Here is a 15822-nt window from a genome sequence, read left to right as displayed (position 1 = left end):
GCGCCTGTGGGCTCGTAGGCCTGGTGCACGTGGCGGCACTCAAAATGGCGGAGCCTCATGCCCATTTGTCTTCGGGCAGCCGCGGTATTTAGACCCTTCGCGGCTCGCCCTCGTGTCTCCGAGGCCCGCCGGAGCCTTTTGAAGGGTGCGCAGCCTTAGAAGGAGGGGCTGCAGCGGTAGGTAGCCAGCTAAGAGCCCAGAGCCGGGCGGCTTGAATTCGAGCACGTTTAGCGCGCTGCTACGTTTTAAAGATTTTCCGTCTCACCAGCTCGATCTCCAGCCTTGTGAGAGAGGCGCGTTGCGGGTGGCAGAAAAACGGCTCCTGAGGCTGCAGAGGTCGCCCAGCACGCCCGCCGACCCGGGAATATGACCAGGGCACCCGGCCCGCGGACAGGGAGAAGGTAGATCGCCCCATGGGGCTCTCCCTGACCGCTCAGGACAGGAAACAAGCTGTCCATCTGGGCGCAGCCACCAATTTAGGTTTTAGAATAGCCAATATTTCAAATCGATTTAAACTACACTAACTAGAAGAATTTTTAAGCAATTTAAGCAATTTTCCTATCTAAGGAACCAAACAACACAGTGCTTGGACCAAAAGACTGAGAGGAAACTGGGAACCAATAGGAGAGACAGAAAGTTAAGAAGTTTTCTCTCAGTCTAAAGGACCAATCAGATTGTGTTAAACCCTCGCATGACACCCCCCCCCTCGACTCCACGGGAAAATATGGAATATTTTTATAAAAATCTGAAAACCCTTTTGGGGGGTTTTTGCCAACATTTGGATAGACATTATAACAATTTGGGTGTTTTGAATGGAGGCGAAGGGGTATGGAAAGAAGTAAACCATGTACAAGTAGTTCTTGGTTAAGAACAGTAATTGGGACCAGAATTTCCATCACTAAGCAATGAGCTGTAAAGCGCAATGTCACATGACTTTATGGCTTAGTGACCATAATCCTAGCAGTCCCGTTTGCCATTGTTAAAAGAGAATCACAGATTGTTAAGCAAGGACCTCCCTTTGTGACTTCAGTTTGCATTATCTTTTATCACGGTAAAAAGCTTTAATAAAAAGTATTATCTTTTTAAAAAAATAACTCCCACTACAACTAGCTAACAGACTAACAAAATAATTTACTGACAAACAAGAGGTCCGCCATCTTCATACTCGGTATAACAAACTGCCATGCAAGCTACATGCATTATCACATCCTCAACTATGTATCTGATAACAGTGTATTGTCCCCATCCACAAAGTGCACTAGAGCATTTGCCTTCATCCTTCAGAAAATGAATTGTTTCTAAACTATAATTTTTATGGGAATGATACCCATCCTTTTTTCTTTTAAGGCCTTAATTGCCCATGACAATACAGGACCTATATCACTAGCAGTGGGATGCAAAATTCTCATGTTATGACCTCTTTAAAAAAATATTATCAAATGCTAATAAGGAGAAAAATTACAAAGGTGTTTTTAGAGTTCCAACTGTTGTTGACTTAGCCAAAACGTGGGAAAAAATGTGGCTGCCAAGTACATTGTGCACAGAAACCAAAAAGATGTCCTTACATGCCCCAATATTGTTATATGGTAATATACAAAACATTTTCAGCACCTGCACAATCTACTAGCACACAGCTTTTATTGCTGGAAAAAAATTCTCAGAAACTTTGTGGCAGTGAGCCAGAAGTGAATTTGTTGCATGTTAAAAGGCTGCATTCCTTTCCGTCAAGTGAAAGAGATTTACCAATCAGGCACTGACAGTAAGAAGCCCAATTCTCAGAACAGTCAGCACAACATTTTCAAATGTTTTATGAAGGAAGTGTTGTTGTTGTTGTTCTTGTTGTTGCTTTACAGTGCAAGGTTTTGGTGAATCAAAATTTGATTAAACCCAAATACCCCATTCGATAATTCCATAGATTAGTCGTGGAAAAGTTGATGGTGATGAGAGAGCCAAACAACAAGGCCCCAGGATTCATTCCAGTAGGTTAGAAGCTTTTGATGGGAGTCCTGAGAAATATATATTTGAAACAAAGGATCTTCTGTGAGGTTGCTTTTTCATGAGCATGCCCTAATGGCAAGAGTAATGTTTCAGTGTCTGAGTACACAACTGAAAGACAGAGGACTTTCACACCACTAGGGAAAGATTCAAAGACTCAAAATCAAAGTTAGCATTCTCCATAAACATCACTCAACATGTTCCACAAGAAAACTTATGTGGAACATAAATGTGTCCTAAAAATCTACCTTATTTTTACAAATGATAGAAATCATAGGAGGTCAACATAACAGACATGAAACTAGAACTGGTCCACTTTGCTTCTCTCAATGGTTAACATGCTTTAATGTTTTTTCTGTGTTTTATATGATTTATTTTTCAAACCAGTGCAATCATGTAACTTTCAGCAAATTACAATGGAAAGCATCCATAACATTGAAATGCAATTATGCAATCATAACAAATATTTTAAATTACCTTAAAACTGAAGCACTTAAGTAACTTCTAAAGTGCTATCTTCATTCATTAAAAAGGCTCTCTGAAAGAACTCCATTTTAACCTGCTTCCAGAAGGCAAATAGCCTCACATCTGCTATTCTACAATACAGGGGCCTTAATGGAGAAGCATCTTCTCCAGGCTTTGTCTCCTCTGATCATTTAATAGTGGAAAACTCCCAAGAGCTTTTTAATGTGTGGATGGTACCAGACTTATTAATTCTAGTTGAAGGAGGCAGTCGTGCAGGTATGTTAGTACCAAGTTTTAAAATCAACAATTTAAATTGCTCTTGATAGAAGGAGGAGCTGATGTCACGACAATACGGACGTGTGCTCTCAGAGCTTCGAGATCGCAGCCGATACTTTTACCACTGGGTGGTCCATGTGGACCTAAACCATCCCGAAGAGATGGTGACAGGGAAGTGTACGTCTTGCTGATCTCAGGGACATTGCAAAGTCTCTGATTGATCCAAGAGAATCTCTTCTAGCCAGTGATAGAAGTGCAGCCCCAAGCTGCTGAAGTCGGGACAGCTCCGCAACCGGAAGAAAGCGGAAAGAGAAAGCGTGTCCATCTGGTGAGGAAATTTTATTTTTACAAAAGAGACTGCCCAAAAAAGATTAAAACCAAATTAAACTTGTAAAGAAAAGAAAAGAAGCGGCGAATTTAAGCTATTTTAGACAGTGTGTTATCCTTTTTTTTAATTGTCTTCTATGGATGGAAGTTTTGCAAACACTTCCTACTTTTTAAAGTGAAAGTATTGGCTTTTCTTCTGCTGCTTTTTTATTTATGGATTATTATTTTTTTATTTTCACAATACTTGCTTGGGTGGGTTTTTCTCTTTTTATTTTGTTCCATTTAAGAGGCTTGTTTCTTTTAAGCTTGGAATATAAAGAGGATATAAAAGGAATATAAAGAGAGCAGTAACATCAGAGGGAAAAGAAGTTACACTGCCACTTGGACGTTGGAGGCTGTTCTGGAAATATTTTTCTCTTTTTTTTTTTTTTGATCATTTTGACCTTGCACTTCAAAGGTTTTAGCTTGCAAAGAGATAAGATGGGTTGTTTATGCAGGTGCCCTTTGGATGTCTCTTTGGCAGCGCGAGAGATGTGAAAAACAAAGCTTTGTTTTCCAACTAGAGTGGCAGTGTTTATAAATTGGACAATGATACAATACCAAGAAGAAACCATAACATTAAAACAGATGTTTGAAATTCAAAAATTATTAGAAACATCAGAGAGAATTAAGAAGAAATTGGAAAATATAGATGGTAATATAGCAAAATTTGATGAAATTGAAGATAGCCAGCTAATGGAAAAAGTGGAGTTAGAGTCTCAAAACCCCAAGGGGAAAAATGAACAAAGAGGCAAGATAACTGTGGATATTGACAGTGATCTGAGCGTGGTTGGAAATGGAAAGAATGGAACATGGAAAGGGAAGAGAGATGGAAAGGAGCTCTACCCCAGATTTCAAGGTATAGAAGGAGAAAAAAAAGAATTGATGGATTTAAGGAGAGGAACTTTGACAAAAGCACTACTGATAAACAAAGATAAGCTGATTAAAGAAGCTGATGGAAGGTTTTGAGAATTTATAAGACATGCAACAAGCAACAAGGTGCGAAGAGAAGTCCACACAAAGTTGACTAAGGAAATAACCAGAAGATTAATCCCACATAAGGCAAAAAAAATAAGACTGTACTACTGCTGGAAGTTGAGGTTAAGATATGAAAACTATTAACAAAATAGAGTCTCTCAGGGGTTGCCACAAAGAAGAGGGAGTCAAACTATTCTCCAAGGCAACTGAGGGTAGAACAAGAAGCAATGGGTGGAAACTAATCAAGGAGAGAAGCAACTTAGAACTGAAGAGAAATTTCCTGACAGTTAGAACAATTAATCAGTGGAACACCTTGCCTCCAGAAGTTGTGAATGCCCCAACACTGGAAGTCTTTAAGAAGATGTTGGATAGCCATCTGTCTGAAACGGTATAGGGTTTCCTGCCTAGGCAGGGGTTGGACTAGAAGGCCTCCAAGGTCCCTTCCAACTCTACTATTGTATTACTGTATTATTGTAAATACTACCGTGTTTCCCCGAAAATAAGACAGGGGCTTATTTTCTTTTGCCCCACGAAATATGGCCTTGGGCTTATTATAGGGGAAGGCTTATTATTTCTGGGGCAGGTGAGAAGCAAGGCGCGCCTTTTACCTTTCCAGCAGCGTCGCGTTCCTCGCCATTGTGCTCAGGGAAGTGGCTGGTAAAAAAAAAAAACTTCTCACGAGTTCAATCAAACATCTTGAAATCGCGACATTTTTTTTTACCAGGGGCTTCCCTGAATACAATGGCGAGGAACGCGACGGAGCTGGAAAGGTAAGAGGCACGCCTCGCGGCCCAACACTACCCACCTCGCCCCAATGGTAAAGGCAGCCTGCCTGGTTCCCTTCCCCGCCATCCCTTTAACGAGGGGTGGCAGGTGGGGGGGGAGAAACGAAGCATGCCTCTTAACTTTCCAGCTCCGTTTCGTTCCTCGCCCTTTCGCCGATTGAATCCCCTTGTAAAAAAAGCCTCATGAGTTCAACTCGCAAGATTATTTTTACAAGGGGATTCAATGAGCGAAAGGGCGAGGAACGGAACGGAGCTGTCAGTCTCTGGTAGCGCTAGGACACGCGTCTCGCTTCTCCCCCCCCACCTCTCCCCCCTCACTAAAGGGACGGCAGGAGAGGGAACCAGCCAGGCTGCCTTTATCATTGGGGCGAGGTGGGCGGTGTTGGGCTGCGATGCGCACCTCTTTCCAGCTTCATCGCATTCCTCGCCCTTTCGCCCATTGAATCCCCTTGTAAAAAAAATCTCATTAGTTCAACTCGCGAGGTTTTCCTACAAGGGGATTCAATGGGCGAAAGGGCAAGGAACGTGACGAAGCTGGAAAGATAAGAGGTGTACCTCACAGCCCAACACCGCCCACCTCGCCCCAATGATAAAGGCAGCCTGGCTGGTTCCCTCTCCTGCCGTCCCTTTAGTGAGGGGGGAGAGGTGGGGGGAGAGAAGCGAGACGCGTGTCCTAGCGCTACCAGAGACTGACAGCTCCGTTCCGTTCCTCGCCCTTTCGCCGATTGAATCCCCTTGTAAAAAAAGATCTCGCGAGTTGAACTAATGAGATTTTTTTACAAGGGGATTCAATCGGCGAAAGAACGAGGAACACGGCGGAGCTGGAAAGGTAGGAGGCGTGCCTCGCTTCTCCCCCCCACCCCACCTGCCGCCCCTCGTTAAAGGGACGGCGGGGAAAGGAACCAGGCAGGCTGCCTTTACCATTGGGGCAAAGTGGGCGGTGTTGGGCCGCGGGGCGTGCCTCCTACCTTTCTAGCTTTGTTGCATTCCTCGACATTATATTCAGGGAAGCCCCTGGTAAAAAAAAAAAAACCTTCTCGCGATTTCAAGATGTTTGATTGAACTCGTGAGCAATTTTTTTTTCACCAGCCGCTTCCCTGAGCACAATGGCGAGGAACGCGAGGAAGGGAACCAGGCAGGCTGCCTTTGCCATTGGGGTTGGCGGTGTTTTTTTGCACGAGAAGGAACAGGCAGGAGGGGGTGATCACATTGCTGGCCTGCTGCTGTTTTTGCGGCGAGCCCTCTTTTTGCCCCGGAAGCTGTACCGGCAGGTGGTACAGTGTTAATGGCGGGGACTGGGGGCGGGCTTATTTTCAGGGGAGGGCGTATTGTGGCGCATGCTCTGAAAAGCCCGATTGGGCTTATTAGCAGGGCGTGGCTTATTTTCGGGGAAACACGGTAGCTAAATAGTTAAAATTAGAGCATTATGTTAAAAATGAAGTGATAATGGATATAGCTAGATAGATAATTGATAATGAAAGGAAGTTTAGAAATTTTGTTATGTATGAAAGCCTATAATATTGAAATTGGATTGATCATGGATATAGTTAGATAAATAATTAATAATGATATAATGTATACATATATATTGGTTCGACAAGAGGAAATTTGGTATAAATTTTAAATGGTGACCATGAAAGGAAGTTTTGAAACTTAGTTATGTATGAAAGCCTATAATATTGAAATTGGATATAAATTGTAAACAGTGACTAAGAAAGGAAGTTTAGAAACTTGGTTATCAAACATAATTAATTTTTATTTAGAACGTTTCACAAAGATAGAATGTTGTTGGATGATATTGAAAATAGACAATGGAATGCCATTATGTGGTTTTGCTTTGAATTTTGGAATATTTATTATAAAGGGATGTTAAAACAACTATAGTCATATGAAGGATGAGATATGATGATAATAATATATATAAATATATTTGATGTAAAATATATAATTTGATATGGATTTTAGGTGATGCACGAAAGTTCTTTGTAACCAATTGACACACTTTTTATAATTTGTAATGGAATATGTTTTCATGGTTAAAAAAAAACAATTTAAATTGCTCTTAAAACAACTGGCAGCTAATGTAGGACTCACAGTACAGATGTAATATGTTCTGGGTATCTAGCACCCATTAGCAAATGGGTTTTTGAATTTTCGGTCCAAATGGCATTTAAAAGCAATGCCACATAGAACATGCAGTACCAGGTAGTTACGAGTTATTGTTGCTAGGTCCTGGTTTTGATATTAATACAGATTCAGTGGTACAAATTGAAATCTGTTGTTGTTTTTAAAAAATCCACAGAGATGGCATTTAAAAAGGTACTTAATAAACATGGATTTTGTAAATTAGCATTCAAAGTTTCCTCTTGCTTATGTAAGTAATTAATGAAAAATACCTAGTTTTATGAGAGAAAAATCAAGGAAATTACTGTATAGTACTGTAATTATTAGAAATAATTAATGAGAACATCAATGTTACATTAGAAAAGTAAGAGGCAGCGGTCTGAATAGTGCATCAGAAAAGGCTATTAAATGCACAGTAAAATGAAACATTTGAAACAAAATTATGAATTTTAAAGCTAGCATTCATTTTATGCAATGAGATTTTCTTTTAAATATAATACATGGCATATTCAAAATAAAAATATGAGAATCCATTTAGTAATTGAATATGAACAATGACTGGAATGTAATATAACATAAAGCCAAGGAATGGAATGGAATGGGAATGGGAATGGAATTGGAATGCCTCTGAATCAGCCACATCTGATTTAAATGCAAAAGCCTGACTTTCTGACTGCCTAGTCCAGTGTTTCTCAAACTTGGCGACTTTAAGTCCTGTGGACTTCAACTCCCAGAATCCCCCAGCCAGCATAGCTGGCTGGGGAATTCTGGGAATTGAAGTCCACAGGACTTAAAGTCGCCAAGTTTGAGAAACACTGGACTAGTCAAATACCATCTGCTTACAGCTCCAACTTCTCAAAAGTAAGAAGAGAAAGGACCTGAAGAAAATTGCTCTCCAGCCTAAATCCAATCTAACCCAACAGCTTTTGTTCTTTTCTACAGCATATTGATTGTCATTGCAGAAAGCTTGATTACAAAATGTGAATTATAATTTTGATTTGGAAACTTCACAAATTCAACCCAAAATGCCAAGCACATAGGGCCTTCTGAAGAGAACCGCAATACTATTTTAGTTTACGGTGGAAAAAATGGTCTTTCATTCAAGCTTGAACAGACCCACACTTACTTAGCTTCAGCATTGAATTTCTAATGGGACAGACAAGCTGATGCCCTTTTATTTCTTTTTTTATTTCACTTTCCATTCTTCCTGTTCTTTGCCACATTGAATGAAGAATTAGGCCAAAACATCTGGAAGGTCTCAGACTGCCCACTCCACCACCTGGGAAAGACACTCTTATTGTGAAGCTACTGAGTGCAGCTGCCCTCCGTCAATCTGCTCTTGAAGGGTTATTATTCTACTTGAATTCAAGAGATCCAGATTCATGACTCAGCTAAACTAGGTCTATACTGAATTGGGGGGGGGGGGATGCTTCAATTCTAGAATTAAAGTACATCTGACATTTAAAGGAATTTATTTGCAAGCTAGGAGGACAGAGATGTCAAATATGCCTTGCTTTTCTCCTTGCATTAATTACTAATTGCCGACGCCAACTATGGTTTTCAGTACAAATTTCTTCCAACTCAATTCACAATTTAAAGGGAATTGCATAAGCAGTGCTCTAAAAATATCTACTTCCTCTTTGATACACCCTCAAAATCATAGTGGATAAAATTTAGCTCTGGGATAGCTTTCTTTAGCAAGGCTAAATAAAAATAAGAATTACAAGTTACCATTTTGCAAAGTCTGTGCCCGCGACTCCTTTCCCAAGTTGACATGAAATCCTCCAACAGTTTGAGTTTTTCCTGCTGCTACAAGAAAAAGAAAAGGAAAAGCTGTCAAATATAACATATTAATGGCAACATTTCAAAGCATCTTGCCCAGTCTCTCTTTTACTAAGCATTTCAACCTAACAAACATCAATAGTCCTAGACTCTGAGGCTCCTCTTATGTGATTATGAACCTCAAGCTGCTGCTGCTGCTGCTTTTTTCCTTCTTTCTTTGGCATCTTTCTCAGCCTCCAAAGTTCAAGTTTTCAACGTATTTTTGGTAAATAAGCGGCATATATTATTCATATATAACATGTACATAGGCTGCTCAAAAACAATTCCAAAGATTCATATTGTATTAGAGGTCTCAGAGGCATAAAAGTAAAGATTCCCCCACACATGCGTGCTAGTCGCTCCTGCTCTGGAGGCGCTGCTCATCTGTTTCTAAGCTGAAGAAAGATGTCTCCATGGTCATGTGGCTGGCATAAACGCTGAAGGCGACAGAGCACTGTTACCTTCCCACCAAAGTGGTCCCTATTTTTCTACTCGCATTTGTTACATGCTTTCGAACTTCTAGGTTGGCAGAAGCTGGGACAATTAACGGGAGCTCACACCATTACGCGGCACTAGGGATTCGAACCACTGAACTGCTGGCTTTCTGATCGACAAGTTCAGTGTCTTAGCCACTGAGCCACCACGTCCTGATTACTATAATGTTTAAGGGTTTAACACCCTTCCAAAATGTAACCAGCCCTGTTCTGCACTTGACCTTAATCTTTCTCTTCTCCCAATATCTCATCTCTACCATTTCTGATTTTGCTTTTATCAATTCTACTAATCAGATCAGATTTATCAAGTCCAGCATCCCTATTTCTTGCGCTGACCAATCAGGTTTCTCTGGAAATCCAATAAGTGGTATATGGAAGCTATAGATACTTTCAAACAACTGGCATCAGTAGTGTACTATTTTTTAAGCAAGGAAGGGTCCAACACACCATATTTTTCGGACGCTGCGGAGTATAAGACATACCTAGCTTTTGGGGAGGAAAACAGAGTGGGGGGGGGGGAATCTGTCTCTGCTCTCCTAGCAATTTGCCTCCTTGCAGCAAACAGTACAGATGATATACACTGTTTATGGTGTTACATTTCAGACTATACTTGTACAGATGCTATTAAAATTGATGTGGCTTTCTGGAAGTATATGTTATTCTCTGCTATTTAAAAGAAGATACAATAGCACTGGGCCTCTTCAAATCAAGCATTTATTTTAAAAAGCTTCATTTTGTTAAGTTGTCTAGAGCAATAATAAAGCAGTCTTTAAAAAATTAGTCTAATAATTTGAACATTCTATAGCAGTGATGGCTACCCTTTTTGTAACGACATACCAAAATTTGCCCCACCCACCTGTGCAGGAAACCTGAGGAGGGCAAAAACGGCCTCCCCTGGCCCACCAGAGGCCTTCCGGAAGGTGGAAATGGATCATTTCCGAACTTTCAGTGGGCCTGTTGGGCCCATTTTTCACCTTCCTCAGACTTCAGGAAACCCTCCAGAGCCTGGGGAGGGCGACAAACGGGCCCAACAGGCCAACCGGAAGTTCAGAAACGATCCATTTCCACCTTCTGGAGGGCCTGGGGAGGCTGTTTTTGCCCTCCCCGGGGTTCAGGAAAGCCTCTGGAGCCTGAAGAGGGTGAAAAACAGGCCCAACGGCCCAACTGGAAGGCCGAAAATCAGCTGGCCGGCACACACATGAGCTGAGGGCTGGCGTGCCAGCAAATATGCCTCCACGTGCCACCTGTGGCACGTGTGCCATAGGTTTGCCATCATGGTTCGATATGCATTTAGTTATTGACTTACCTCCTTGCAGCAAACAGCAAACAGCCTGTTTCAGTTTAGCCAGATTAGCACAAGAAAAAAGCCCCCCACTCTTTGGCCTCTAGATCCCAGCAATTTGCCTCCTTTGCAGCAAACAGCAAACAACCCGTTTCAATTTCAGTTTCAGCATGGGCCTCCCAATGATCAACTGTTTCAGGTTGTAGGGATTGCCATAGCCTATTGCCGCCTCCTCAAGCCCCATTTTCCCTGTTTGCTGCAAGGAGTTAAATTGCTGGGAGGTAGAGGCCAAAGGGTGGGGGGCGGTGGGGGGGGGCAAAATTCAGTGTATAAGATGCACCCAAATTTTCACCCTCTTTTAGGGGGGAGAAAAGTGCATCTTATACTCTGAAAAATATGGTAATTAAGAGACACTGATCGGCTTATCCTTTGATTTTAGATGTAATGGAAGATGTCTAAGAAATTCTTTGAAGCTAAGAATAGTACATTATCAAAGCAATGCAAATGGTCTACAACACGGGTGTCAAATTCACGGCCCGCGAGCCAGATGCATCAGGCCCTGGCTACGCCCACACCCAGTTTAGTGAAGGGGGGAAGTCACGCTATGTCACATAACGATGCAAGTTTGACAACCCTGGTCTACAATGTTGTTTGGCATTAATACATCCTTTTCCAATCTTATACTAATGCCAATCTTATTTTCATCACCATGAAAAGCATGAACTCTTTTCAGATAGCAGTCATGAGCAACCTTAGCTGACAGTCTTTTCTTCTATCAGTAAAAACAAAGGGAATAGTTTTTGCAAGGGTTTGTCTTAAAGATTTGTTACTTCTGTGATCACATCTATAGCCCTCTGTTGAGCTGAAATCATTAAGTCATCTTAATTTGTTGACAAATCTAGATAAGAATGCAAGTCCTCCCATTCAAGGAGACATTATGATAACTACACTACAGTCTACCTTGTTTTAAGAATTAGAGGTAATGTGAAATTTTTTATAGTGTTTGGACATTAGATTTGCTCAGAAATACTAAACATTACGTGAATGAGCTACATGCCTGATGAGAGAAAAAGGCAGGGCAATTTATACGGCTCAACCATCTTGTCAGTGTGATACCGTTAGGAAACCAGCACTGTTATTGGAGGAGCAATTATGACAGAAATAAGAAAATAACCAATTAGCTTTGGGTAACCAATTCTTATCCATCAAAAACTCGGTCCAATAACTACAATACTGCATTTAACATACTGACACTCTCAAGCACATATATTCATAGATGAACAAATGTCCCTGAAGTATTTCTTTATATATGTTTTTGGTAAAAATATGTCAGGGCTGTTTCCTTCACTGTTATTCCAGAGAATTTTATAATCTTCTATAGAACCTATAAGAGTATGCACAGGATTAAAAAATATATTTTGCAGTGGAAGCACAGTACCCCTTCTTGAAGTATTAAAGCAGCCACATTCTTTCAATGCTAGTGTGGTTGTTTTGAAGGGTTGTTCCAGGTCATCTATATGTATGTGAATATGCAATAAATTTTACTAATTTCTAGGCTATTTGCAATTACTCATGCAAGCTGTCAATTTTTCATCAGCATGAAAAACAATCCTCGTGAAACTCTCAGGCAATTCAGAATGTAGTTTTCCTTTTATAATATTGCAAGTTTCTCTTGTCTTCTAAAGCAATATTTTTCAACCTTGGCAAGTTTAAGATATGTGGATTTCAACTTTTCCATGCTGGCTGGGAATTCTGGGAGTTGGAATCCACACGTCTTAAAGTTGTCATAATAGGAAAACACTGTGCTAAAGGAAATGCAAAGTAGAAGAGTTACACATCTTATTTCTTTTATCAGTTACCCATTAAAAAGATAAAATGTGTTCCACTGCTATGAACATCTGGCCTCAGCTGACATCTAGCACACTGGAGCTCTTATCAAATCTATAACATTCAGTAGACTGAAAATTGTTCTGTTTTTGACTGCTTTTAATGACCAAAGATAAGTTTATTCATTTTTGATCAAGCATCTAAAGAAACTCCAATGCTAAGCAACATTTTGTTTTGTTTTATAATATTAATAAGACTTTCATTTGATTTGTTTCATTTATTATGGTTTTTGTCTAGTTCATTTATACTTGTTTATCACACTAAATGGACACAGACAGCAATAGAAACTGTAAATAAAGTTTCACATTGTCATTTTACAATCAAATAAATTTCCTTTGAGAATAAGCCGAGGAAAATGAATATGTCAAAGTAACTATGGTAAACATTTAAAGGGAAAAAAGCAAGACAGTACATAGGTCTATCGGTACATAAAACACTATAATATCTCATGTTTTTCATATTCTTAATATAGTCTGATAAGATTGCAGAGAAATAGCATTATTGCAACAAAAGCAACACTCTTCTGACATTTTAAAGATTAATATATTCATCTATTAATGTTTACAAAATAAAATAATCAGTCTTTGGTTCATATGACTATTAGAATGCATATTTAACCAATTGTAAAATAACCATAGATTTCAGTAGCTAGCTGGGAAGTAATTACAAAAAAATCAAAATATGGCACAATGCAATAGTTTTGGCAATTTATATAAACTGTAAATATACTTTTTTCAGTCTCAAAAACTTAGCCTACTGTTTTAAAACTGTAATAGTCTGAAATTCTAGCTACTGACCAGTAAAATGCACTACATGACCAATTTCATCCTTACTGAGGACTCTTCAGGCGTACAATCCATGCTAGTTGCTCCATGTTCAACCCTTCAGTGGGATTTGAATCATTAGGCTTTGCACTTGTTGACTCGACAATTCATTTAGCATGGATGTCAGTAGCTTGCAGGAAGGTTAGTCTTACAGATGTTAGTGTGAGAGTTTATTTAAAACCTTGTACCGTTCTTGCATATCTTCTGTTCAACATACTTTCAATTCATGTCACGTAATTTCTCAGGGACCTGACAGACAGACACAGCACATACATAACACCCTTCTTCTGGTCTGAAGAAGCCCCATTAACAGGCAGGTGCTCAATTGATTTAATAAAATCAACTTTATAGTATAAAAGGGGATCAGTGCAGGCCTAATTCAGAAGTCAGCATTTTCATAATCACCAAAGTATCTTCTGCAGGATTTTAAGTAAGCCTTTATTGTTGTCATGAAGGTTATTAGGAGATTACTCCCGAGGCATGATACAAGAGTGACACCTGGAGGAAACCATAAGAGGCACACTAAGAGCTCTAAGTATTTCTTATGGATTTTCACTAGCAATATGCTTACATACGTGCTCCTCCATTTCAAGGCAAGCAACGTTAATGCAGTCCTTGGAAAAGAGTTTGAAATGATATAAATAATAAAAACAGGTACACAAAATACACTAAAGCTCAATGAGAAAAGAGAAAAAGAAATATAACTAAATCGAGTTTACATATTCCATATTTTTCTATCCTTTTAAATCATCCTTGCTTCTATCATATCCATATTTTATTTTTTGTCCATTAGACTTCTCACCTCTCTCCTTTTTTAGGATTTAATCAGTTACCCAGCCACAACTTTCTCCATCTTCCCCATTTGCTCTACTTTATGTATTTTAAAGTTCAATTCATACTTATTCTCTCCATAGACCAACAGACTTGTTTTGTAGTAAATTAACTTTTGTATCCATTCGTCACTTAATCACGCCTAATCTGAATTGGTTTTAACCGCGTATTTTAAGTCTTCCATTCCTAGTTCATTAATTTTTCTCCTGAAAGACTCAATTCTTACTTCCATATAACATTTATTTATTAAATGTATATGGTCACTCGTTCTAATAAGAACTTCCACATAACAAGGTAAGTAGAAACAAACTATACAAAAAACCATTTTTACTTCCTTTGACAAATACTCATCCCTTGCACCTGACACATTATATCTCTATATTTCTATCAAAGTATTTTCATGCATTTTGCTACCTTTAGTAAAATTTTGTCTACTTATTCCAAGTTTTTGCCATTAAAATATCACTTGCAAATATTCAGTCCATTTTCCCAATCAAGCACAACTATTTTTGTCCTTATTAAATTAATTTTTAGATCCTGACCTATCCTCTTTTAATATTGGCTACAAATCATTTGGGTTCTTAGCTAATAACAGGGCAGGCTCTGATACAACAGCACAGGCACATTCATGTTCCCAATCAGCACACATCTAATGTTATCACATGGTTTTCTTATGCATTTGTCCATCAAGACAGTAAATAGGCAATGAAAAATCACACTTATTTATCTTGCTCAATGTTGAAAAATTATGTGAGCACTCCACTTATTCTCTCACCTGCTTTACTTTCATCATATGCCATTCATGCATTCAATAACCAAACTCTATTTCCATGTTTGTGCAAAACTCCATTATTCAAACTTATTCACTTCATCATTCACTTTCTCTAAATCAACAAACATACAAGTAATTTTCTGCTTCGCCTCCATTTATTTCTCAATTACCTATTGACGTGCAAAGAAAAAAGCTACCAAGTAATCTGCTCAGTGTTGTTTCTAACATATACCTAGCCATACTGTTTTTTTTAACAAGTATATAAAACTATAATACTACCGTATTTTTGGAGTATACGGCAAAACTTTTCCCCCCCAAAAAGGGTGAAAATCTGAGTGCATCTTATACACTGAATACAGCATTTTGGTCCCCCGAAACCCTGCCCCCTTCGCAAAAATGGACATGCAGAGGGTTTGAGAGGCCTGCAAAGTGCTCATGGACGATGTGGAGGGCAAAAACGAGCAAAAACCGGCACTCTACAAGCCTCCCAAAGCCTATACAAGCCCTGGGTTTTTTTGTGGAAAATGGGCCCGTTTTTTGTTCATTTTTGCCCCACCAGCCCCCAGGAGCACTCTACAAGGCTCCCAAAGCCTATGCGTGCCCTATTTTTTGCAAAAAAACAGGCCCGTTTTTGCGAAAAAGGGCCATTTTTTGCTCATTTGGTGGGGGCAGCTCTCAGGAGCATTTTGCAGGGCTCTCGAACTCTCTGCATGCCCCATTTTTCACAAAAAATGAGGTGTGCAGAGGGTTTGGGAGGCCTGCAGAGTACAAAAACTTTTTTTTAGTTTATCTCTTCAAAATCTTGGTGCATCTTCTACTCCAATGCGTCTTATACACAGAAAAATATGGTAGTTTTATAAACAATAAATGTTAACAATACCTGGATTAAAACTAGGTTTCATAATCTTAAATCCAATGTAAC

The 15822-nt window shown here is 39.6% G+C and overlaps 1 protein-coding gene across 2 annotated transcripts in view; it reads right to left on the bottom strand.

The window, feature by feature from the left end:
* BRF1 (BRF1 general transcription factor IIIB subunit) overlaps positions 1–15822 on the bottom strand; it is a 247175-nt gene that overhangs the window by 216494 nt on the left and 14859 nt on the right. The window contains exon 2 of one of the 2 annotated variants that reach the window (XM_081934659.1): positions 8721–8798. In XM_081934659.1, coding sequence (XP_081790785.1) covers positions 8721–8798 — 78 coding nt within the window. The remainder of the gene's footprint in view (positions 1–8720; positions 8799–15822) is intronic. The other variant, XM_081934660.1, reaches the window with a different exon arrangement.

Source organism: Natrix helvetica, assembly GCF_964273705.1.
Source record: "Natrix helvetica genome assembly, chromosome: 1".
Classification (NCBI taxonomy): Eukaryota; Metazoa; Chordata; class Lepidosauria; order Squamata; family Natricidae; genus Natrix; species Natrix helvetica.
Note: the sequence above shows the minus strand (reverse complement) of the source record. Positions and strands in the feature narration are given on the sequence as shown.